Genomic DNA, 26,807 nt, shown 5'->3' on the forward strand with positions numbered 1-26,807 from the left:
TTTATTGTTTTGTAATCATGTTATTTATATACATTTCTTTTTCTGTCTTTAGTGCAAATTTTGGTATTTTAAACGTTGTTCTTGTCTGATTATCTAATTTTTTTTTTTATATTAAATCAGATGTTATGATCAGTTACTCAATATTCAAGTAGCCTTTTTTTAAATAAATACCGTTTTACTCTTACATGAGTAATTTCTTGGATGGCTGCTTTTTACTTTTACTTGAATAAAACTATGTTAAGGTAGTGCTACTTTTACTGGAGTACAATTTTTGGCTGCTCTACCCACCTCTGATTGTCAGCAGAGGCTCTACTTTTGGCTCTGTATGATGTCACTGAGAGCAGCAGCTTAGCTACACAGCAGCCCCACCACCTGCTGTTAAACCTTTTTGTCTGTAAGCAGCAGCCAATCAGTTGGAAAAAGCCTGCCTGTGCGTTGTGCTGACCCCAGGCCATGTGCGACACTTTGGTTGTTCCTTACCTTTTTATTAAAGAAGTGTACCAACTCACTGTTTGGTTTTTTTTGTAAAATTCTTTTTTTCCATTTTATTTTTGTTTATTTACTTTTTTAAGGGAAATTCCAGAAAAACTTTGTAGCTCTGTTTTTTAAGGCCACTGCTTTTGGTGATTGACCTACCTACTTGTGTGCCAGCCAATGCACAACTTGCATGAAAAACAACAGAGATGCAGAAAGCAGAGTTTGAACAAAAAACAGACTTTATGCATTAATTTACTCAAGTCTATGTCCCAGGATAGAGCTGGATAAAATGACCAAAAACTGCAGCCCATTCTCTGATTAGGAGATTATCAACGAGTGTTTGGTGGCCTCAAATGTCCTGAGAAAAAATAAGCATTTGAGAATGTACCCAGTACCATTGAAGACAGTTAGAGCTGAAGAAAACTTTGTTTTTTCTTTTCACTATTCTGAAAACAAAAAGTCAGAATTCTCACACTAATCTCACAATTCTGACATTTCTTGGCATTTCTGAGGTTTTTCAGAATTCACTGAGAAAAAAAGTGAGTGGCCCTAATCCTTGACCTTTCCAGGGTGTAACCTGCCTCTCACCCCATGACAGCGGCGATAGGCTCCAGCCCCCTGCGACCCTGAATTGGATAAGTAGAAGAAAATGGTCCGTCTTTTAAAATGCATGTACAGCCATTACAAGCATACAGACTAATTTCACTTTAGGTCAAGTTTACACCATTACAGTGTTACCCAGTCAGTATCACATCACTTTGTTGTTGAATTTCAAATTAAAAGTCTGCTGAAATGTCATAAGTGCAGTTTTTTCTTCACATTCAGAATGCCATTATAAGGAAACCTCGTGTTTCCACGGACTCATTTCACTTTAGATCAACAGCACACACTCTCACCGTCTTACTCATTCAATATTAGGTCAATCTGGTTTTTAATTTTACTTTAAGTGAAAAGTATACACCTTCACAGTGTTACTCAATTAATATCAAATTATTTCAAAAATAATAGCAGTTTGAAATCTGACCTTTTTTTTTTTACCTGAAATTCTGAATGCCATTATATGGAAATTTAATCCCTGCACAGCAGTTATCTGATTTATAGTTCTTACTTTGTTACGCTCTCGCTAGATCCTTATTCTACATGGAAACGACACCAGCATTCTTCCCTCTATGGTTCACCTTTTGCAGTCATACCGCAAATCATTGTGAGCAGGGAGACAATGTCAGGGTTTCAGTGAAGTTCACTGAGACAAAGTCTACAAATGAACAAAAACACTTTACTGGTAGTTCTGTTGTTTGCTGGGTAATTTCCCCTGAATGTGTATTTTAGCCCGTCTTGTTTAGATTCCTGGCCAATTCTAGTTACACGCAGTGTCTGATAACTATTAATCTACAGTTAAACTTGACTAAGGAGATTAAAAACCTGAAAGACAAGTTTCATTTCGGTAAAAACTGAAATGGAGCTTTTTGCAATTCTGGAGAACAGAAAGAGTAAAAAGGTCCTTCCCTGCCCACCACCTCCTCTTTTAATATACAACAAAATCAGGAAGCAGATCCCCACTTTCTTTTTGCCACCAAAGACGGTGACCATCCACCTTTTTTAGGCTCTCGGGAATCTCAAATAGTAAGTTCAGTTTATTAACTCTTGAGGAGACTGTTTGACAAATTGTTGATATGATGCTGTTTTATATCAAATTGAATTTAATTGAATTATCTTTCTGCTTTATTTTCACTATTCAAGCAAATATTTTTTTGGATGGTTTTCTCATACATCATTATCTGTGATGTGTTTTGAGCACACAGGAAATATATGCAGGTTAAGAGACAAGTTACCTCAAGAAAAAGACTGGGAAGGTGAAAGTAGGGCTAGAAAGAGTAGATGATTGTGAAAGTGAAAGGAGACAGCTTTCCTGTGTTCATAGTTTTTGAGAGCCTGTCATCTGATTTTAACACAGCAAAAATGCATTTAAATGATGAGTTATTTGTTAGAGGCATGTTTATGAAGAAGGAAAATTACTTTTTTGACAGCGTGGGAAATCATAAGCTGGCCTTATGACTTATGATGTCGTTTGGAAAATACAGAAGTGATATATTCTGATTACCATGATTTTTTGTTTTTGTCAGTTTAACAGTAAACCACACTTCTACACATGATTCGACCTACCCAGAATATGGAAGATGACACCAGGCATGTGGAGATTATAGAGTCATCTGGCATAAATGAGCCGTTTGAGGTTGGAGATCACCTCAATCACAAGTCAAGCCGCAAACAATACGTCCCTCAAAAATGTAGATGTACACCCAAAGTCCTCTGCTTCATAGCAGCTGCTATCATCCTCGTCTTCATCTTCGGTAAGAAAGCAAGTTAAAAGAGGAAGCTGTGGTTTTGTAGTCAGTTGAGTCACTTAATTCAGTTGATCTGTTCCCATCCCTTATCTGGAATCACTGCCACTTTCAGGCTATTTGATTGGCTACCTGGTCCATCGGAATAAGGATTTGGCTCCCACCTGTGCAACCTCTGCTCTCCGTTATGAAGACGTTTCTGTCGCCCATGAGACCGATGCTGCTCCCCTCATGGACTGGGATGATGTGAAAAAGCTTCTTGCTGAAAAACTGACTACATCCAGTATGGACGCTGTCCTTGGGTGAATAGAAGCTCCATGCACTGCAGCACTGCACACATTTTGTTATGTGTGTTGTATTTTTAACAGTAAGTAACCAGTTTTTGTTTTCCCTGTCACAGTCAGCTGACCAGTAGCAACCACCGGGCTGGTTCTCCTGGTGATGAAGATCTGAGGAACAAGGTGATAACAAAGTTTAAGGAGTACGGCATGAAGACCTGGACTGATGAGCACTTTGTCAAGGTTCAGGACCCCCCAGCATCTGGATACAACAGAATAGTTTTCAAGAACGGATCAGAGGAACGTCCAACGGGTTTCCTGTCCTACAGCGCCAGTGGAACAGCAAGGGTAATCAGAAGGCTAAATTATGAGTAGGAGAAATGTACAGTGACACTTGCAGTGACATTTCTGTTTCTGATGGCTCCAGGGTGCAGTGCTGTATGCCCATTATGGACAGGAAGATGACTTGAGGCAGTTAAAGGACATGAACATCGACATGAATAACAGGGTGATGCTGGTCAGAGCTGGAAGGATCAGCTTTGCTGAAAAGGTGGGTGGTTTCAAAATAAGGTGGAACATCATTTGAACGAGACTTTATTCCCTGTGGTACTTGTCAATATTTGTAGATGTCCTCTGTTCTTAACCTTCAGTAGAATTCCATTAGAATTTTCGTGTGTGTGTTTCTGTACAGGCGAGACCTTCCGAACTATATGACCTTTTAAGATCTGCAGATTTATATTTTCATACTTTTCTCATAATCTTTCTCCTCCTTTCCTTCATCTGCCTCCTCCATCACTGCATTCTCCTTTGTCATCTCCATCTCATCCTCTTTCTCTCCAACTGAATCAGAATCATACTTTATTCATCGCAGAAGAAATTATGTAAACAAAGCCTCACGTTTCCCCTTTTTACCATGAAACTTCATTTTATATTATGTGATTCATTTGAATAATTTTACTGTTGGTGAACTTAGCTTCCCATTGCCTTGTTTCTCTGCTTATAGGTAGCCAATGCAGCCAAAGTGAACGCCTCTGCTGTGCTGATCTACCCAGACCCTGCTGATTACTCGATCGGCGAGAGCACTCCACTCTTTGGACATGTGAGTGAAGACAGTTTTTACTCCTCAGGTGTAAATCACCTGGAAAATACTCAGATGAGTACACTGAAGGAAAGGTGAAGACTGTTGTTTAAATATGAAATGAGAGGACAGATGTTTGACATGTCGACAATACACATGTTGTGAAGTGCATTTAAACCTAGCACTGTTCATAAGAGGAAGTAGTTGCGCTTCCTCTACCAGTGCAATAATCTAAATGATAACCACAATAATAATGGGGTTCATGTGTTTAGTTTGATTAAAGCTACCTTTGAAAAGATGTCATGATCCACTCTAAGATCATCTTTTCATCTGTCTGATTCCCACAGGTCCACATGGGCTCTGGGGATCCCTACACCCCAGGCTTCCCCTCCTTCAACCACACCCAGTTTCCACCTGTGCAGTCTTCAGGCCTGCCAAATATTTTGGCTCAGACTATCACAACAGGCATGGGAATGAACATTCTGAGGTAAGACTCACAAACATCATACTGGTATCAGAAAGATGGTCGAAGCTTGTAATAAACAGGGCATCAATAAAGGGTTGATGTTTGTCTGCATCCCACAGGCAGCTCGGGGGTAGAACTCAGCCAAATGGTTGGGGGAGCATCAATAGACTCGGAGATGAGAGCGATGTTATTACTGTGGAAGTCAACAATGTCCTTACTGAGAAAAGGATAAATAATGTCTTTGGGGTCATCAAAGGCTTTGTGGATGCAGGTACAGCAAAGATGAATAATGAGAGAGATCCTGTGATCAGGAAATATGGAAACGATGCGAGTGATGAATGTCCTGTGACCGTCTGCAGATCGATACGTGGTCATTGGGGCCCAGAGGGATGCGTGGGGCCCGGGCTTTGCAGCATCAACCGTGGGCACCAGCGTCCTCGTAGAGCTGGCGCGTTCCATCTCTGACATGGTGGAGAACGGTGAGCACCTGTCGGCAGCTGATGTTTGGTTTTTAATTTCCAAATAAAATGTTCCTGGACGTACACTTCACGTCAGATACTGAGCAGCTAAAGAACATGCTGGCTTCATGAGTTTGATTAAATGTGTTTCCACTTTGATAGGTGGATTCAAACCGAGGAGGAGTATTGTGTTTGCGAGCTGGAGTGCGGGAGAGTATGGGAGTGTTGGCGCCACCGAGTGGTTGGAGGTAAGAAGTGCATGGCAAAGGTTCAGATTAGCTGCATTTTTCTTTTACTCAACAAAAATAAATCTTCTCATTGTACTTTTTTTGCGATTTCCTTCATCTTTGGTGCTAAAAGAGACCCCCCCCCCCCAAATGCATGAGATATCAATGGAAAGCCCAGGATGTCTTCTTCTTCGTACATCAGGATTTCTTTTTAGGATAGCTCAAATAAGTCAAAAGATGTAGACCAAAAACAAATGCCCATTAAAGAAGACATAAATGAATAGACTTATTCTGAGGAGGATAATTATTAGTGATTGTGCTCAGTCTCATTCATATATTGGATATTTCTTTGTTCCAGGGTTATCTGTCCTCTCTGAGCATGAAAGCATTCACCTACATCAACCTGGATGGCATTGTGACAGGTATTGGTTGCCATGGATGCAGACTTCTTGTACTCATGAAGCTGGAATGTGCAGAAAATAGGTTTAAATATTAAAGAAATTTCTTCCAGTCAGAGAATGGTGCATATAATTAAATTTTTGCTTGATGCATAAAGTTAAAAGATTAAAACTAATAAAACAAGTTTTAAAAGGAGACTTTTCCATTTGATTACATTTTGTATGATGAATTATGCAGAAAAAGTAGAATTGGGCTGAAAGATCTATTGCTTTATCACCTATTCAGGTTGTAAATCGTGTTTTTAAAAAGTAACTAAGTAATTAATTACTTTTGAAAATAAGTAATCAGTAAAGTAACGGGATTATTTTTTGGGGGAAGTAATCAGTAATTAGTTACTGATTACTTTTTTCAAGTAACTTGACCAACACTGCTTATGTTTGAGGATAACTAAATATTAGTGGTCTTGTTATTCTAGGGCAGAATGGGTTTAAAGTAGCAGCCAGCCCGTTGCTGCACAGCCTGGTCCAAAACGCTCTGAAAGAGGTAACTCCACAGCTGATCTCTTCTGCAGAAATAATTCTGTTGGTCAGTTTTATTTGTAAAATAAAACAAGAGTTTAATCAAAGTATTTGTTTTCTTCTTAGGTGAACTATGACAAGGACAAGTCTCTTCTTTCTCAGTTTGGAAAGAACAACTGGGAGTCTGTTATGTGAGTCCGTCTAATTAAAGATAACAAAGTATAGCCAGTGATGATTATCACAGCCTTCTTGTTTGAAAGTAGGCTGTCATTCTCACTCTTCTTTTTTGTGTTTGATTTTGAAGTCTGGAGCCTCTGAGGATGGACAGTGCTGCGTATCCTTTCCTCGCCTTCTCCGGCATTCCCTCAGTCGCTTTCAGATTCCACTCTGGAAGTTCAGTAAGTGAATTCTTCTGTACTACAAGTTCTTAAATAGTTTCTGAACTCTTTTAACTAATGCCAACTTTGTAGATCTGAGAGTAGTTCTTAAAACATCCTGTGTGCCTCCTCAGGACTACCCGCACTTTGGCACAATCCTGGACACCCGAGAAAACCTGAACTCTGTCACAGCCAGCCAGGTTCCTCAGCTGGCTGTGAGAGCGGGCCAGTTTGCAGGTCACATAGCACTGAGGCTGGTCCATGACCACCTGCTGCAGATGGACCTCAAGAAGTACAACCAGCTCATACGCAGCCACGTGGTTCAGATTAATGGGAAGGTCAAGGCTGTTCAGAGGGTGAGTGCTCACCAGTGTCCTTGTAAATGAAGATAGTATTTACCTTGTTGAGAGCAGGGCTGCAGAAATCAGGAGCAACTTGACTGTTGTCGTGTTTTTCATCACTCAACTTAAATGATCAGTTTTGAATCAGTTTTTTGTTTTGCCTGGTTACTCCTCTCATCATAGAAGACAAAACTGTGTTCAGGTCTTGAATGTCCAGCTTACTAACTCGAGTTTGAGGGAGAAAAGTCATCCCTGCATGTTTGTGTGCTTGCAGATGCAGCCCCAGCTGTTGCCCAAAGCTCTGACAGTGCGGTGGTTGATCATGGCCTCTGGCTCCTACAGCCGTGCCTCTAGCGCGCTGGCAGCCGACATCCAGAACAGCGACCTGGAGGACATCGAGATGTGCCGCGTGATCAATGACCGCATCATGACGGTAAGGGGGAAAAAACTCAGTCTATCAAGTTTAGTTGATTTCACAAGCTGCCACCTCTGCTTTTGATTAGCTGAAATTACAACTTTAGTGTTGGTTTAGCTACCTTTGGATCGTATATTAAATGGGATGCATCACATTTTAATCACAGTCAAGTGTAATAGTTGATGTAGGTAGTCTTCAGTGTCTGCTTTCTGCTTTTCAAAGGACGGGACTGTCCAATAAATTTGTTGATAACGTTGGTTTTTATCCAGCTCTTTCATGATGTCCGTCTTCTTGCTATAGGTGGAAAGGAACTTCCTGTCACCCTACGTTTCTCCCAGAGACAGCCCCTTCCGTCACATCCTGCTGGGCTCTGGTCCCCACACCCTCAAAGCTCTGACCAACCACCTCGACTCTTTGACGACTGCCGACCCCGACGCAGACGCCGAGCTGTTCCGCAACCAGTTTGCCCAGGCGACCTGGACCATTCAGACCTGTGCCAACTCCCTAGCAGGGGACATCTGGTCTCTGGATAATGAAATCTAGAAAAGTCCTTTTCCCTCCCTTGTTCATGGTTTGGCCCTCTTATTACAACTGGCAGTGCTGTTGTGATTAATCACCACGTTTTCAGTGGATATCTACTAAGTCATCATATTGTTTTCACAATGTTCATTTGTTAAAAGCGCCGTATGATGACAATAAGTCAATGACTTTCTATAGTTTACCATGAGGAAAACTTTTTTTTTTTTTTGTTCTACTATTGCTGCTGCGGTGTTCAAACCTGAGCTTTATTTTTTTTTTATCACTAGCTAAAATATCTCATACTGTGATAGATACAGAAATTTCCGATTGATTTTTACAGAAGCACCAGTGTATAAAGATTTGGAATAATCAGCTGCATTAAAAATAAAAACAACAACAACAACAAAACAACGCAAAGCCCTGATTATATGCATGAATTTAATAAAGTGATCTGAATCAAATACGAAACACATTTCCTGGCATTGGAGCTAATCTGTGCAGACCTGTCAAAGCAGGGGAGGTCCTCAACCATGTGGCACTGAAACAGAACCCACGTGTTTATTTATTGAGTTATTTATTTATCAGTGGCAGGGGTCACTATAAATAGTTTTTAATCACCTTTCATATAAAAGTATAATTATCAGGAGCAGTAATTTCCAAAATGTTAATAACAGTAGGTAGTTTTTTTTAATATTATGGTGATACTGTTTCCCATAATGTGTACATTCAGTACAAAACTTTGTTTTCGCACACGCGCAATGCGCCTGTTCAACTGAAGAAATTATTTGATTGGTTGAGTAATGTCACGTGGGATGGCTTATAACGTACGCGTTTAACCCGTTTGCTTCCTGTGTACGTCGAGTACCGTAAACACAAAAGAAAAAGCTGCGCACATTAAAAATAACCTTACCGTAAGTTCGTGGAAAGCTGCGCAGAGTAAAATATAAACGATCTGGTTCCACACAGAACGTCATCTGGGTCCAGATCCGGACCGCGATCCGCCCATTGCCTACTCAAGGGTTAGAATAAACAATGTAAATGAAAATATTGTCGTTAGAAAAGATTAGAGGAAGTATGTTACCACTGAGCGGTGACTCCAAACTCGTGATCTCGCCCTTTCACGCCCATTTCTTTCCCAACTGCGCTAAAGATCTTCCTGCTCAGAGAACTGTGTCCCCCGATTTATGATGCTGACATCGGTCACAGAGAGGCAACAGTCTGACACAGTAAGTTCGCCATGTAACACATCAGAGAGAATTTAGATAAGGATAAGCGTAAATGTGTTGTGCATTTGTTTCATTTGCTCATTAATTTGGGAAAACACACTCTGGTGTAGTGTAGTCTGTGCCGTGGAAAGAGCATTATGTGGCTGTTTGATCACGACTATGTACTAATCAGATTAGTTTTCAGATCTATATTTCTCACTGTGTAAGACACGGTCTGAGTGACTACAACGACTCTACGTGGAAACAACATCAACACCCGTCCGTGTGCTGCACAGTTTCTGCAGTCATAGCGCGAATTGTTTTGACCTGGGAGCCGAGGTCGAGGTTTCAACTACTGTTTGCTGAGCAGAAAAAGTTTTATTTATTATTATTTTTGTTGTTGTTGTGCAATTCCTTTCGTAATTTCCCCTTAAATGGCCCACATGTCACTGCAGTATGAATGTTGCAGGGGTTTTTTTCAGCTTCCATCTGTATTTTAACGACAAGAGGTGCATTTTACGCCCTCCAGTTTAGACTCATTGTCCACTTTAGTCACATGCGTTGTCTGATAACTTTGAATCCACAGCAGAATTCTGCATGTGCGTCCTCTATGACAGTCCTCAGCCAGCAGTGGAAAGCCTCTAAGTGGCTCTGCAGTATCACATATGAGTTAATGAAAAACAATCCTGAGTGATCAGAAACTCTCTTCTGTAATCTTGTCGCGGGTGTAGTGTTTATGTGTTTGACATTATGTGCACGTTTAACAGAAATAATATTTCTTCTGATAATGCACGTACCTGTAGATATGATAAGAACTGTACAGGGAAGCATTACTACATAAGACCCCAGACCCATTTTTACTTTCAAGAAAACTATGGGAGAGTCAGTGTTAAAACTTTAACAGAAACTTTCCTCAACGTGTAAAGAGGTTTCTTATGGGCTAAAGAGATTCTTATGATTAGCTTGTATAGATTCTGTCCCATAGCTGAAGCTTCTTATACAACTTGCCTTTGACTTCTTAACAGTGGAGGAATTATTATTTGATTTGTGATGAATCTGTAAGGTTACCCACTTCCAAAGAGAAGAACAGTCTGTACTTGTTATGGTATTTTCATTTTAATGAAAAGAGACACAACCACAAATCCACAAAAAAACACATTGCATAAAAGTTATAAATTTATTTGCATTTGTCATTGAGTGAAGGAAGTAGTTGATCCCCTACAAACATCCAGAATTCTGGCTTCCACAGATTTCAATCAAACAATCAATCAATTACAAGCACTCCTGATCGCAACTCTTTATGAGTATAAATCGACCCAGCCCACAGAAACAGTTTATCCATTCCTACCTCGCTACCACGATGGGCGAGACCAAAGAGTCGGTGGTGTCATTGTGTGTCGACCTGTGCAGGACACTTGCCTTTTGCTCCCCTGCCAGCTCTGCCTTTAGGATAAGAAGAATCGGACCAATGACAAGACATGGGATATATTCTTTGGATGTTCCTGCAAGTAAAAAGCAGCAACCCACTGCTCGCACTGTGAGGGATTTAAGTTGAATAAAAAGTTACATTCACGCACCACCTGACTTTAAGTCTCTTTGGAGGATAAAATGCCTGTCATTTAAAGACTTAAACTTGGCTGGAGTAGTCTAACTTTTTGGTTTATCTTCTCAGAATCCTCTGAAGCAGCCATGGACCAAGCAAGATCAGCGATGTCCCAAATTGTAAGTATTCAGTGAGTGTTATAAGATAAATCTTAAAATAACAAGCTTAGTATTAAGCTTGAATCCCCCCCTTTATTTATTTATTTTTCCATTTCCACCTCTTAACTGAAAGGTTACTTCAAATATACATTTCACTGTGCAGTATTTCCTTTGGCACAGGGACACTCTACCAAAATCCAATTCACAAACCAAGACACTTTTCTCTTGGGGGATAACACAAACTAAATCCAAATGGAAAATCTGAATCTAACTTACCACCTACCGCATGTAGCGAATCACTAGCCTGCTAGTGCGCTGCACTGAAACTGCTCTGGTGTAATGACTGACCTGCTTAGAGGAACTGTCGAGGCCGAACACAAGAACTTCAGTTTTTGGCACTGAGATGGAGGAAATTTGAAGACTTTCAATCAGTAATGACAGTGAAACATTCACTGAGGCAGGAGGGACTGTTGAGGCTTTTGGATTAACAGAAAAGTAAAACAGTGTATCGTCAGCATAGCAGTGGTATAAATACCTTTGAAACTGTTTAATCGAAGACTCGTGGTAACATATATTAAGAAAACAGAACTGGATCAGTGGGCATGCTGTCTATGATTCCCACCCAGGTTCTATATTCTTTGGTAGTTACTGAAATAATATGTTTTGCTTACCCTGACCTTTTCTGTTTCTGTTTTGTTAGTTTAACAATGAACCACACTCCTACACACGATTCAACTTGCCTGATAATATGGAAGGTGACACCAGCCAGGTGGAGATGATACAGTCGTCTGACATGAATGAGGAGGTTGGAGAGAATGGCGACGAAGACCACCTTAGTCACAAGTCAAACCGCCAACCACACGTGGCTCAAAACTTTGAATGTACAACCAAGAGCCTCTGCTTCATGGCAGCTACCATCGTCTTCACATTTGTCATTGGTAAGAGAGGGAGAAAGGCATAGTTGGCATATTTCTGTTTGTCTGAGGAGATGCATATGCCTAGAAAGTTACATTTTTTTTAAACATTTTCCATGTGTGTGTGAAAACTTACAAAGTATAATTTTATCATCTGAAAAACATAGCCCAGCTTTGACCTTGCATTCATCTGAGCAACAATTTGACAGTTTATAGCCATGAATTTAGTCTGGAGGTGTAAGCGCTGATAGTGTACAAACTTTAGGTCTCTTGGTCCCTCACTGGTATTTCAAAATGCTGACTCTGTGCTATGGTCTGGTCTTGGGTGTGTTCCCTTTCCTTATTAGTAATTGTTTCCTCATTTTAAATGACTACCACGTTCAGGCTATTTGACTGGCTACCTGGTTCATAAGAATAAGGATCTGAATTGCTCCTGTGCACCTTCTGAAGATGATATTACCCATAAGACTGGTGCTGTCCCTTTCATGGACTGGGATGATGTGAGAAAACTGCTTGGTGATAAACTAAATACATCCAACTTAGAGATTGCACTAAGGTGAATAGAAACCCCACACATTGCATGTACAGTGCTGTACAAATTTTATGTGCATTGCAGTTTTAAATGAGAATAACTGGGCCCTGTTTTCTTGCCTCCATTTGTTTTCCCTGTGTTCGTTCACAGTCAGCTGACCAGCAGCAACCACCGGGCTGGTTCTCCTGGTGATGAAGATCTGGGGAACAAGGTGATAAAAAAGTTTAAGGAGTACGGCATGAAGACCTGGACTGATGAGTACTTTGTCAAGGTTCAGGACCCCCCAGCATCTGGATACAACAGAATAGTTTTCAAGAACGGATCAGAGGAACATCCAACGGGTTTCCTGTCCTACAGCGCCAGTGGAACAGCAAGGGTAATCAGAAGGCTAAATTATGAGTAGGAAAAATGTACAGTGACACTTGCAGTGACATTTCAGTTTCTGATGGCTCCAGGGTGCAGTGCTGTATGCCCATTATGGACAGGAAGATGACTTCAAACAGCTGAAGAACATGAACATCAACATGAATAACAGGGTGATGCTGGTCAGAGCTGGAAGGATCAGCTTTGCTGAGAAGGTGGGATGCTTAAAAAGATGCAAAAGTTGTATTGGTAAACTATTCAAACAGGAATTATCTTTCCTGGGGTGACTTGGGTAATATCTGTGCGTGTTGTAATTCCTTGCAAATCTGTCATGTCCCTAAATTGCAATTTGAAAATGTCAAAATATCAAACAGAAGTTTTAGTCCAGTTTAAATCTGGTTTTGTTTTTGTTTTTTGTGTGTGTGTAAAAAGCTTTGACTTCTCTACACTTTTCTTCATCCTCTTTCCTGCATGAGGCTGTGATGAAATAAAGCTTGGAGAACATTTTGTGCATAAATTCAGGAGAGACTGTTTTGCTAAATGGCACAGATTCACACATAGAAGTGACATGTTTAAATCTATCAGATGAACAGGCTTAATATGTGGCAGCTGATGTGACAGGGTAGGCAATAGGGTACTTTGTAAATCTGAGGTCATACTAGTGATACCAGTTTAGTGATTGTGGGACTTAAGTTTACTTCTTTTTGCATGAAACACTGCAAAAAGATGGATGGATTCATGCAAAAATCTTTACTGTTGGTGAACTTAATTTTCCATTGCCTTGTTTCTCTGCTTATAGGTAGCCAATGCAGCCAAAGTGAACGCTTCTGCTGTGCTGATCTACCCAGACCCTGCTGATTACCCTATTGGAAATGATACTTCACTCTTTGGACATGTGAGTGAGGGCAGTTTTAAAATGTCTTGGAATAAAACCCACTGAAGTGCTCTACGTGCTTAGTTTGTTTGATGTTCTCAAGATTCAAAGAATTGGAATGCAGTGGGAGCTTTTCTGGAGTTTTGAGCAAGTGAGGGTGCTACCAAACAAATCATAACTCCCTCGCAATTGTTTAATTCCTGGTCATACAGTATTGCTGGTAGGTTCTGTAGAAGCATAGACAAAAAGACAGACAGGGAATATGAAGACTGATTTGACATGTATTACAAACTCTAAAGTCTGTAAACCTAATACTGTTGCTAAGAGGAAGCAATTGCACTGCATTGTGTTTTTCTTCTGATTCCCACAGGTCCACATGGGCTCTGGGGATCCCTACACCCCAGGCTTCCCCTCCTTCAACCACACCCAGTTTCCACCTGTGCAGTCTTCAGGCCTGCCACATATTTTGGCTCAGACTATCACAACAGGCATGGGAACCAAAATTCTGAGGTAAGACTCACAAACATCATACTGGTATCAGAAAGATTGTTGAAGCTTGTAATAAACAGGGCATCAATAAAGGGTTGATGTTTGTCTGCATCCCACAGGCAGCTCGGGGGTAGAACTCAACCAGATGGTTGGGGGAGCATCAATAGACTCGGAGATGAGAGCGATGTTATTACTGTGGAAGTCAACAATGTCCTTACTGAGAAAAGGATAAATAATGTCTTTGGGGTCATCAAAGGCTTTGTGGATGCAGGTACAGCAAAGATGAATAATGAGAGAGATCCTGTGATCAGGAAATATGGAAACGATGCGAGTGATGAATGTCCTGTGACCGTCTGCAGATCGATACGTGGTCATTGGGGCCCAGAGGGATGCGTGGGGCCCGGGCTTTGCAGCATCAACCGTGGGCACCAGCGTCCTCGTCGAGCTGGCGCGTTCCATCTCTGACATGGTGGAGAACGGTGAGCACCTGTTGATACTTTATACATGCTTCTCTTAGGCACTATCATGGGAAAGCAGATCATTCATTTTCATTGCTATGCAAAGGATACCCAGCTTAATGTATCAGTGAAGCCAGATGGCACGCACCAATTAGTTGAACGACAGGAATGTCTTAAAGCCATAAAGATCTGGCTCTAACTTCCTGCTTCTAAATGAAAACCAAGGCTATCATACTTGGCCCTAACAATTGCATTGTCTTGGAATGAAATAAAACTTTTAGATATCTTGGGGTTGTTTTTGACCAGGGTGTGTCTTCAGTTGTTTCAAAGTGCTGGACTGAGAATACTGACAGGGACTAGAAAGAGAAAACATTTCTCCGATGCTGGCTTTGCTTGACAGGCTTCATGTTAAATCCCGAATCTTATTCAAAAACCTTAACATTCTCAAAAAAGGTCTTGAATAATCAGGCCCCATCGTATCTTAAAGACCTCACAGTTTGTAATTACCCAGGCTGAGTACTTGACTCTCAGTCTGAAGGCCTACTTGTGGTTCTCACAATATTTAAAAGGAGAATGGGGGGGCAGAGCCTTTAGCTTTCAGGGTGCTCTTCTTTGGAACCAGCTCCCAGGTGGATTTGGGAGACTGACACCGTTTCTACTTTTAAGATTAGGCTTTAAACTTTCCTTTTTGCTACAGCTTATAGTTATGGCTGGATCAGGTGATCCTGAATCCTCCCTTAGTTATGGTGCTGTGGGCCTCCCATGATGCACTGAGTGCTTCTTTACCCACCTCTTTTTCTTCCTGATTGCTGCTCTTGCTGTTAAGAGGGAGTTTTTATTTTCCACTGTCACCAAGTGCTTCAAGTCTGATTGTTGGCGTGTTCTCTGTTTTACTGTAGGCTCTTTAGCTTGCAATTTGGCTGTATATACTGTAGATAAAACTGAATTGGACAAGGCAAGAGAAAATAACAACTCCTAGACATAGAATACAGAGTTCTTTCATTAGTGAATTCTGAGACAAACCACCTGGCCTTTAACAAGCTCTTTTTCTAAGAGATAAAGAAGGGAGGATGGGAATAAGGAGGTGGTCTCTGTGGTATGTTCAACCTTGAAGTACCAGCCTGTGATTCTTACACATTAATTTTTGGGTCACAGAGAAAGAAAAAGACAACTAGTAAATGGGCCTTCTATAATCTCAACATATCTTTGACAGGTCCATTAAACACTAGACAGTTAGAATCCTTTAGTGATATAAGTTTGCACATGGTAGAATACTACATGTAGTTATTTGCATTAGGAAATGTTTAACCATATATACCTAGAGGCACATAATCAATGGTGTGTGATCTTTAGCAGGCTTGCAAGCTTGAGGTGCACTGAGGAATGCACTGTCCCACTATACGATCAACGCAGCCATGCCTATTCCAGTTTAAGTGCCTTCTTTACATATAGATGAACTGTTGGATTTTCCAGGCCAGCAGGCCAAAGGAAGTGCCCGTGGAGTCACAAGAAGAGGAGATGAAGTTTTAAAACAAAGGGCATTGCATAAACAGGGTCCTTTGTATAATATCATCAAAAACAATATCCTGTAAATGCTAACCGTAGTGCTAAAATTCACAACAGGGGAAAAAACCAAATGAATAAGTAACAGTAATGAAATTGATGTAAACTTCACATCAGACGCTAAAGTTTGTCACTGATCAGCTAAAAAACGCGCCGGCTTCATTAGTTTTATTAAATGTGTTTCCACTTTGTCAGATGGATTCAAACCCAGGAGGAGCATTGTGTTTGCCAGTTGGAGTGCGGGAGAGTATGGGAGTGTTGGCGCCACCGAGTGGTTGGAGGTGAGAAATGCAAGGCAAAACTGCATTAATAATGAGTGTACTCTGTTCATGTAAATACACGCTATAATAGCTTAATTTTTCATGTCATATATTCAACAAAGTGGTGGAAAAATTTCTCAGAGATTTTGGTTCATATTGACACAATAGCATCAAGCATTTGCTGCACAATTGTTCAGTTTCATCTCACATCGGGTTCATGTTTACATGCATAAATTGGCTTATTAGAGAGCAAACATTTGAAAAGATGTACCTAACAAAGTGGCTGAGTATAAATTTATTTTGGATATTTCTTTGTTCCAGGGTTATCTTTCCTCTCTGAGCATGAAAGCAGTCGCCTACATCAACCTGGACGGCATTGTGACAGGTATTGGTATTGTGACATGGATGCAGACTTCTTGTACCCCTGAAGCTGTTTAATGTCAAACTTTTACATACACATGCAAAAAGCGTCACTTATGTTTCAGGATAACTAAATATTAGTGGTCTTGTTATTCTAGGGCAGAATGGGTTTAAAGTAGCAGCCAGCCCGTTGCTGCACAGCCTGGTCCAAAACGCTCTGAAAGAGGTAACTCCACAGCTGATCTCTTCTGCAGAAATAATTCTGTTGGTCAGTTTTATTTGTAAAATAAAACAAGAGTTTAATCAAAGTATTTGTTTTCTTCTTAGGTGAACTATGACAAGGACAAGTCTCTTCTTTCTCAGTTTGGAAAGAACAACTGGGAGTCTGTTATGTGAGTCCGTCTAATTAAAGATAACAAAGTATAGCCAGTGATGATTATCACAGCCTTCTTGTTTGAAAGTAGGCTGTCATTCTCACTCTTCTTTTTTGCGTTTGATTTTGAAGTCTGGAGCCTCTGAGGATGGACAGTGCTGCGTATCCTTTCCTCGCCTTCTCCGGCATTCCCTCAGTCGCTTTCAGATTCCACTCTGGAAGTTCAGTAAGTGAATTCTTCTGTACTACAAGTTCTTAAATAGTTTCTGAACTCTTTTAACTAATGCCAACTTTGTAGATCTGAGAGTAGTTCTTAAAACATCCTGTGTGCCTCCTCAGGACTACCCGCACTTTGGCACAAACCTGGACACCCGAGAAAACCTGAACTCTGTCACAGCCAGCCAGGTTCCTCAGCTGGCTGTGAGAGCGGGCCAGTTTGCAGGTCACATAGCACTGAGGCTGGTCCATGACCACCTGCTGCAGATGGACCTGAAGAAGTACAACCAGCTCATACGCAGCCACGTGGTTCAGATTAATGGGAAGGTCAAGGCTGTTCAGAGGGTGAGTGCTCACCAGTGTCCTTGTAAATGAAGATAGTATTTACCTTGTTGAGAGCAGGGCTGCAGAAATCAGGAGCAACTTGACCATTGCTGATATATCAGTATTGACATTGATACAATGATGCCAATACAAGTTTTTAAAAAAGGAAACAGAGAAGAGAGAAACACACTTCGACCATGTTATGAGTGTTGATGTTACATAGTTGGTCCACCAGAGGTCATTCTGAGACTTCGCTGTTGACAACATGTAATTGGAATGCTAGAAACACAACAACTATCTGATTACAAGCCTGTACTTCAAAGCTGGAATTCGTCCTATCCAGGTAACTCAAAGGTTTCTGTATTACAAAGAAGTTTCACTACTTCTTCATTTTTATTTATATAGCGTCAAATCACAACAGTCGCCTCAAGACAATTTATATTGTAAGGTAAAAACCTTACAATATTGCAGAGAAAACCCCAACAGTTAGACGACCACCTATTAGATAGCACTTGGCGACAGTGGGAAGGAAGAACTCCCTTTTAACAATAGAAACCTCTTGCATAACCATGATCAGAAATATGCTTTCTCTTTCTAATCCCTGTCAGTACTCTGGCTGCAGCATTTTGGATCAACTGAAGGCTTAATTCCAGTAGTCCAACCTAGAAGTACTAAATGTATGAACTAGTATCAACATTACTTTGAGAACGATGTTTCTAATTTTAGAGATATTGCACAAATGCAAGAAAGCATTTTGTTCAATATACACACTGCAGGACATTTGCTGGTCAAAAATGACTTCAAGATTCCTCACAGTGTTACTGGAGGACAAGTTAAGCCATCTATCCTAATGGCATATCCCAGCTACCATGGGGAAGTATACCTTGACCAGGTCCACAGTCTGTTGCAGGGCTTGTGTAAGCATGTGTTATGTAAACAGAATTGGTCCTAACACAGAAACCTGTGGAACTCCATAGTTAACCTTGGTGTGTGAAATAAGACTTCCCATTTACATGAACAAATTGTACTGTATTAGATGGATATGATTCAAATCAATGCAGCACACTTACAGCATGCTCTAATGGCTGAAATAAAATATTATGGTCAACAGTATTGAACGCTGCACTGAGGTCTAGCAGGACAAGCACAGAGGGCATGAGAAGATCATTCGTACCCTTCACTAAAGCTGTTTCTGTGCTGTGAATTCTGAAACCTGACTGAAACTCTTCAAATAAACAATTCCTCTGAGATGATCACTTAGCTGTTTTACTCTTTCAAGAACTTATGAGATAAAGGAAGGTTGGATGATAGAGATGTGATAGTGAGTCTGAGAGGTTAAGAGTTGAGATATTAGGTCTAAGTCACACAGTTGGCATTTTGCCGGCATTTCTTTCTGCCTTCAAATAGACTAAACTTTATTTATATTGCAGCTGTTTTCAGTCTTATAGTCTTCAGTCTTAGCCTGGATATGCTGAGTTCGCTTTGGGCTCTGAGCAGAATCGGGCAAAGCGTAAACGATTAATCCAAGACTTAATTAGAGTAAAAGAAGATTATTTTGAAACTACATTTTTATTTTATTAATTAAGGACTCATTAACAACTACATAAAAAAGAAATGTTATATTTAGTTAAATGAAATCTATTTATCTAGTTGAAAGCAAGTTGAAGAGATGTAGAGTAACGTCACCTCTCTTACTCTTTTGCCCAGACACTGGTCAGATCTTGCACGTCCAGTTAGCAAATTGAGTTTATTGTGAAAACTAAATCACTCCTGCATATTTGTCTGCTTCCAGTTGCAGCCCCAGCTGTTGCCCAAGACCCTGACTGGGCAGTGGTTGGTCATGGCCTCTGGCTCCTACAACCGTGTCTCTAGCATATTGACAGCTGACATCCAAAACAGCGACCTGGAAAACGTGGAGATGTGCCGCATGATCAATGACCGCATCATGACGGTAAGGCTTCCAACACTCAGTAATTCTTCCTGAGAAATTCTGTGGAAAATATGGACATATCTTAGCAATTGTTGCTGTTATTGTAAATATTTCCTTCTTTTGAACTGATATCAAGGCTTATAAAGTGGAGACAACAATAAAGCTAAAGCTAAGCTGCTATCTGAGCTTTTGGCCAAAGGATTTCATATATTTTAGTGTGGTTTAGCTACTTTTGTGTCATATTTAAAATGGAATACGTCATATTTTATTTTACTGCATTACTTTTTATCTACTGTAAAGTGCAATAGTATTCAAGGTAGTTTTCTTTTTAGCTGCTAATTGCCTCCTTTTATATGACAGAAAAGTCTGGTGACCCAGAACACTTTTAACAAACTCCTCCATGTTCCTCCTCCTGTTACTATAGGTGGAAAGGAACTTCCTGTCACCCTACGTTTCTCCGATAGACAGCCCCTTTCGCCACATCCTGCTGGGCTCCGGCCCCCACACCCTCAAAGCTCTGACCAACCATCTCGACGCTCTGAAGTCTGCCAGCCCAGAGGCCAACGCCGAGCTGTTCCGCAACAAGCTTGCCCAGGCGACCTGGACCATTCAGGCCTGTGCCAACTCCCTAGCAGGGGACATCTGGTCTCTGGATAATGAATTCTAGAAAAGTCCTTTGCCCTCCCTTGTTCATGGCTTGGCCCTCTTATTACAACTGGCGGTGTGACAGCCAGTATGATGGTGTGATTAACAGACAGTTTTTTAATGGATTTCCACAAAGTCATCACATCTGTTCCACAGTGTTCATTTTCCTTTTTCTAAAATTTTCCATAAAACCAATATATGATATGTCATGATAGAAAATATGTGAGCCTTCCGCTTAAAAATACTTGCACAAAGAAAAAAACAAATCTTGAATTTGAACCTGTGGTATTTTAAATATCACGATCTTCAATACTTTGGCCCTCATCATGTCATGCCAATATCATAGCTACAAGCCACTGAGCACAGATGGTTGGTGTGCCAGTGGTTGGAAAGCGGTCCTGCCATCTGAATCCAAAGACGCTTCTGAGGCACCGCGTGTTGAACGAGTTGAGTCGTCTCATTTAGGTGATCCAGGTTTCATGTCCATACAGTAAGGGGCTGTTGACACAGGGCTGCTACACTTTGATCTTTGTGTGGTCAGTCAGCACTTTATTTTTACACACCCTGCAGGACAATAAGGCCACAATAGTGTTTACCTTCCTGAGTCATCAACTGAGTTCCATATTAAGTGAGAGGGTAGTGTTGATGGTAGAACCCAGGAAAGTTATTTTAACTGCACGGGTGCAGATATTCATAGTGATGGAGGGAGGGGTGAGGCCATCTTATGCACAGATGTTCATCTTTTTTCTGGCTGACAATGAGCCCAAACTACTTACTCAAAGATTAGAGGATGCTCGTCAGTCTCTGGAGGATAGCCTCAGTGTGGGCCACGAGGGCAAAGAGCATCTCCCTGATTAAGTACTATCCTGACTTTGGTCTTCAAGCACAGAAAACAGCAAATGTGACTATGACTTTGACCTTTTTGGGTAAGGACTAATTAGGATCTCATTGTGTGCATATTTAGCTAAAAAAATGACAAATACTGTAGGAGGAGTAGCGATTATTGATTATGAAAGGATGGACGGACAATGTATACCTCTGGCTTAAGCTCATCCTTTGTCCTATACCATGGAGAACATCAGTCCTTTGGCTGGATGAAATAAAAATGTAAAATAACCATCACAGTATCACTTTAGCAAAAGCATCTCAGAGTACCTGATATTAAAATCAGAGGCCAGAGCTTTTTCATGTGATGGATCATCTAAAGAAGCACAGTTTCTGAACCATCGTTTCAGGTCATGATAATTCACTATCATTACCAGCTGTTGCTAATGTCTGGATTAGCTGGGATGTCTTCTTGTCCAATATTGTCTGGAAAACTTTAAGCTAACTGCAGTGGTTTCATCCTGATTTGTTTGAAAAAATAATAAAGGTGGCACCTCACTCTTCTCTTTTTATTGCATTTGTTAAACCTGCTTCTGCTTGTTTCACCTTAAAGTACTGCGATTTTAGCTAAAATTGGAAGAGACCACTAGCCTCAACAGTGTAGGGGAGTAGGGCACGTGAAGTAATGGCTACTGTATTCTACCAAAGATACGATTTTACGACAAAAAATGCACTTATTTGGGTACATGGTTTCAAGGTGTAAGGTTTAAGAGCCCATTTCATCCGGCCCAGCTGATCTGTTCCATCTTCAAGGTCTACTATTGAAGGAATTTTGGCTTTAAAGAAAGGAGTGTTACAAACACTTACCATGGCCACAGCATTGTGGTCCAGTATTATTTCCATAACTAATCACCACTCTACACTGTGGATTTAGTTTGAATGAATAAAACTACATTTTACCTTTTGATGAATTTGTTGAGATTTCCTTTGTTCCTTTTTTTTCGTTTCATGTCTCCAATGGAGAGCCGAGCTTCTGTATGCTGAAAGAGGTTCAGATAATTTTCTTGATTTCTGTTAAGATCAAAAGTTGGTGAACTTGGAAAAAAAATGTAAAATTCCTTTGTGTTTGCAAATTGTTAAAATATTCAGCTAAAAAAACAAATAAACTGTGAACACATTTTCTTGGCCTTACAGTTTTCTTCTTCAATAAACACAACTATTTGAGTTTTGCTTAATTATTCACATTGAGGTGTAGTAGAGGTGAGTGGACTCATCCAAATATCACTAGTATCGATACCAACACTGTTATTGGTATTGGACTGATAGTAACACTAAGTATGTAGCCCACTGAAGTGTGTTAAATGATTTAAAATAAAAATTAACCTCAAATGTGCAATGTAAAAAATGCCTATTTTATTTATAGCCTATGGAATATTTAAATGACCGAAGTCGAAAAACAAAGTTTTAAAATAGAAAAATGATATATTTTAAACTGAAGCATGTAAAAGATCCTCGATGGCGTAGACAGATAAAGTAAAGCTGGAAATTGGCTGAATATGTTCCATTTAAATGTAAATTTGCAAAGTCTGACTTTATGCAACTTAATAGTTAATAAGTATTCATGTCAATGATTAATTAGTTTTTCGTTTCTTTTTTGTCTGTATTAAAGCCCATTCATTTAGTGTCCTTTTTCAAAATGATCCCGTAAACACAAAAAGCTGCTGTGACACAATTTGACCGGAAGATGGACACAAAGTAAAGAAATCGTTAGTGCATCATTTGGCATTTGTGCTTTTTCCAGCGTGTTCAGGCAGGTGAATCTAATTCAAATCGGACCGTCAGCGGCTCGTAAACGTTTTATTCTCAATGACTTTCGGAATAACGTACGTCCGAAAAAGATTTTTTTGTTATAAATGAGCTGATTTGTCATAAAAACCTATCATCTATATTAGTTCACAGAGTGCGTTCACCACCACCAAATCATAGCGCATTCTTCTAATGACTTGGGCAGCTTTTAATTGTATCAGGTATAAAATCAAGGGGAACAGGAGCTAGAGGTCCTACCTCATTCCCTATCCCTGTTGTTCTCTTTAAATACACCCAGTTGTTCTTTGTAGGAATCTCTGTAAGTGAAATATCTGAACACGTCCACAGAGGCTTCATTTCAGTTTGCAGAGACAACTGTCAGCAAGGTGGTAGCATGAAAAATCTAAATGGGAGAATATTTCTTTAAGAGTGGGCTGACAAAGTGAATGCGCAACAGAGATATGAGAAAATAAAAGACGTCTCACTTCGCTACTTATTCCTGCGGTGAAACAAACCAACCTACAAAAATGAAACACTATGTAGTGCTTTAGTAAAAAAGGGAAATGACTGGCAGATCGCTTGAAACATAACTTGATAGATAGATAGATAGATCAGGCACTCCTCACTGTGCCTTTAGTGGCTCTGCCATTTTTAATTGTATGTCATAATAATGTAAAGCATGACTGTGTTATGAAGCGATACTTATCAGCTAATTAATGAGTGAGCAAGCAAGGTGACTATTTCCTCAGTTCTATAATTAAAATATCATGAATGAGACAATCAGTTGACTAATTGGACCTTATTTATTTTTAATAAAGCCTTCCGTATTTTTGCATGTTTTTTTCATTTTAATATATATTTTAAATGCCTCCTTATGCAAATACAAATAAATTAAATAAATAAATACACATAAATTCAGATAAATGAAACAATGACTGTTCTTTAATGGAGTTATCCATCGGTAAATGTATAGAAGATCTTTGTGTTGTACAAGGACAGCGCAGAACCGACGCCAGCAGCCTCTGCATTCATACCCGGGCAGTATTTCGGATACTGCTGCTGTGTAAGCATTCAGCAAACTTTCATCAGCTTCATCCACTCCACAGGACAAGGAGCTCTCGGGGATGCCAGCACCTCTTCATTTGTAGAAAGTTTTTTGGAGGCCAAATCAATGAAATAATAGTAACATTAAAGAGAGGGCTACAGGAGCGTAAGGTGACAGGAACCGAGACTGACAGGTAGGTGCACTCATTAAACAGAAGTGACTAACAGAGTAGTAAACTTTACTTGCAGTCTTCATTTAGTTGTGGAAATGTTAGCGTCGCAGTTAAAGTTCAAGTACTTAGTTGTCAGACGGCCACTTGTCCAGGTCCTCAAATGCAACGCGAGCCGGTTAAATAGGCTTGGTGGCGGGAAGGAGGCAGCAGGTGAGAGCTGCTGTGAGTCTCTGTTGTGAAAGCCCGGAGCACTTTAGTTGCAACAACGCAGGTCACAGAGGGGGCCAACCTGACCAGCTTGTACATGTACGTGAGTTTTATATGCGGATAGCTGTCTCAGGGTCCGGGCAGAGGCTCAGGCGAGGAGGGCACCCAGGTGTGCTTAGTTAGCCTAACAGGTCCTCTTTACTGAAGCAAGTCACATGGAAGTATGAAAAAGGCAAAAGGTGATGTCAAGTGTCTATAAAATGTCTATTTTTCTTAAAGGTAGTGTGTTTCTATACGCGCACTTGACCTGTTTCTGCCTCTTTAACTTGCTTACACAGCGATACAAACATTTCTGTTTAGGCTCTGACTTGGATAAATACAGCACACCTGACCAGTGAAGGAGTCACGCAACACATGATATCAAAGCCTACACTCACTGCAAATGTATAATTACACAGTCCAGAATGAGGAGTCTGTGTAGGGATTTCAGCCAATGCATTCAAATAGTTAAATAAGATCCGCAAACATCCTCCAGCCCTTTGCTTGTATATAAGGCGCGCGGCAAATGAAAGGAAAAACCGTGATAAAGTGTCTTTAGTAAGTTGTTTCAGCTTTGATGCACATTGGCATTGATGCTCCTAAGAAGTGAAACACAATTCTTCCAAAAGATGTTCCATAATTTAGTGTTTTCATGACATCCATAGGTCCTTAAATCGTTTTACATTGATGGTCACATACAGCTCACTTTGATCTTAAGTGGGCCGAACCACTGATACACCCCTTTCAGTCAGTGTAAAGACCTTTGATTACACATTTAATCCCTGAGATATTTAAATATAAGACAAAGAAGTGCAATTTCAACAGCAGAGCATACATTTTTGACTTTTAACTGTATTTTCATCACTTTTCCTGCTGATAAATACATCTCTCATAGCCATTCTTACTAAAATAAAGTAATGAAGTAATAGGTATACAGAGCTGCCAGAACTTTTTCTTGAATTTTGCACATTTATTTCTTATGATTTAAGTGTGAGGAGCTGTGCTGACACATTTCCTTGATTTATTACAGCAGTACTTGTTTTCTACACGTTTAAACTCGGGGATTAAATGTGTAGAAAAAGTGAGATGCATGTTTGAACTTGTAATTCTTTTTCCTATATTAAGATATGAGGTAAAGGAGGCTTTCACTAGTCTGGCCCACTTAAGATCAAAGTGGGCTGTATGTGCCTTTGCTGGTACATAGTGAAAAAACAATAACACTTCTGTCATTATTTATCATTTATTTAATTACTTTGGTGTCATATGGACGTCACCGGGGATGTCTTTATCCTTATCTTTAGTAGGAAAAGCTGTAAAACCCATGAAAATACAGTTACAATTTTATGCCCTCCTTCACATTACCGAAAGCTATCCAGTGGGCCAGATTCGTGTCTTCTTTGTTGGGCCAATTCTGGCCTCCGGGCCTTAGGTTTGACACCCCTGCCTAAAATCATTCATTGCCACCTCATACCATACGGATGGTTGTCTTGTCATCCCATCAAGACAGAACAGTTTCATTATGGGATGTTGAAACGGCTTCTCTCGTCTCGTCAATCAAACCAACCCTTAAGAGTAAAAAAGAAAAAATGCATTGAACTTCACAGAGTGAAACTATGCAGCTCAGCCTCAGCTCTTGTTCCCACTTGCTGTACATTATCTTCCCGTCTTCCGCTTCTTTCTCTCACCCACATGCGTGCAGACATGATGAACCCCGGTGTCGGATAGGAGGCCTGAGGGCAGCGGAACAAAGCTCGCTACCCTCTGCACTGTAAATCTAACCTCAGCTGACCCGGCCTCTGCATACCACAAAACACATACACGCGATACCTCCATTATGTGTCCTTTCACTGCAGATGCACTCTGTAGGCTTCATGTCTGCACTGCTCACACACGCCTGTCACATCGCACACGTTCTGCTGTAATAGCTGTCATTATCTTTGTAGCCTGTGAGGAGGGTTTATAGCTTTATGCTTAGCATTATGCAAGGCATTTGCACATAAGTGATTTTTTTTTTTTTTTTTTTTTTTTTTTTTTTTTTTAGTGGCCAATTGATTTTAATGGTTTGACAGTAAAATCAAAATGAGCCTCTGTCTGCTGACAAAGTCCAGGTCCTGTTTTGACATCTGTTATTGTTGTAATTGGATGTCACATCAATCATGAGTGTGAACTCTTATTTAATATACATCTGACTATAAAAACGCATTATCCTTTTTATGGTTTTTCTTATTTTCTCACAGGCGATATGTGAGTGATACATAAGACTGATAGCAATATCTGGGGATTTTTCTTTTTCTTTCAGACACATGAAACAGTTTTGCTAAAATTTGTTAGGGATTTAGTCCTTACTGAAATAATGTAACACAATTTAGGTTAAAAAATCAACTTGTCCTGTTGTCACGTATTACTTGTTTATGCACGGTCTAACTTCTTGTTCTAAACCTGCTGCCAACAGGGAAAAGTTCCCTCTGGTGGACAAACCACTAATAACATGTTTGAAGGGTGTTTCATTTTTTCTTTTTAAAATTTTCATTCATTCGCTGGTAAATGAAAATTTATCAGAAAAAAACCATATTAAAATGTTCAGTTTCCAGTTAGCCAAGAAGCTAGACTT

At 40.2% G+C, this 26,807-nt stretch overlaps 2 protein-coding genes across 2 annotated transcripts; both read left to right on the top strand.

Annotated features, from left to right (window-relative positions):
* Positions 1-2,626: 2,626 nt before the first annotated feature.
* Positions 2,627-8,003, top strand: LOC146613827 (transferrin receptor protein 1-like). The gene is made up of 16 exons (XM_085378579.1): positions 2,627-2,828; positions 2,899-3,121; positions 3,220-3,445; positions 3,525-3,647; positions 4,101-4,196; positions 4,523-4,662; positions 4,761-4,912; positions 5,001-5,120; positions 5,262-5,347; positions 5,685-5,748; positions 6,201-6,268; positions 6,370-6,434; positions 6,548-6,641; positions 6,755-6,976; positions 7,236-7,394; positions 7,677-8,003. The coding sequence occupies exons 1-16, from the start codon at positions 2,627-2,629 to the stop codon at positions 7,917-7,919; spliced, it is 2,283 nt and encodes a 760-aa protein (XP_085234705.1). The 3' UTR covers positions 7,920-8,003.
* Positions 8,004-8,987: 984 nt separating this feature from the next.
* LOC146613828 (transferrin receptor protein 1-like) lies at positions 8,988-21,811 on the top strand. The gene is made up of 18 exons (XM_085379048.1): positions 8,988-9,121; positions 10,773-10,822; positions 11,502-11,739; positions 12,100-12,271; positions 12,398-12,623; positions 12,703-12,825; positions 13,410-13,505; positions 13,855-13,994; positions 14,093-14,244; positions 14,333-14,452; positions 16,190-16,275; positions 16,576-16,639; positions 16,773-16,840; positions 16,942-17,006; positions 17,120-17,213; positions 17,327-17,548; positions 19,320-19,478; positions 19,882-21,811. Exons 2-18 carry the CDS (start codon positions 10,790-10,792, stop codon positions 20,122-20,124), a joined length of 2,301 nt encoding a protein of 766 aa, XP_085235174.1. The 5' UTR covers positions 8,988-9,121; positions 10,773-10,789; the 3' UTR covers positions 20,125-21,811.
* Positions 21,812-26,807: the final 4,996 nt, after the last annotated feature.

The sequence above is a fragment of the Diplotaxodon limnothrissa genome, linkage group LG18 (genome assembly GCF_057381915.1).
Source record: "Diplotaxodon limnothrissa isolate DT_005_m linkage group LG18, D_limnothrissa_male_GT1.1, whole genome shotgun sequence".
Classification (NCBI taxonomy): Eukaryota; Metazoa; Chordata; class Actinopteri; order Cichliformes; family Cichlidae; genus Diplotaxodon; species Diplotaxodon limnothrissa.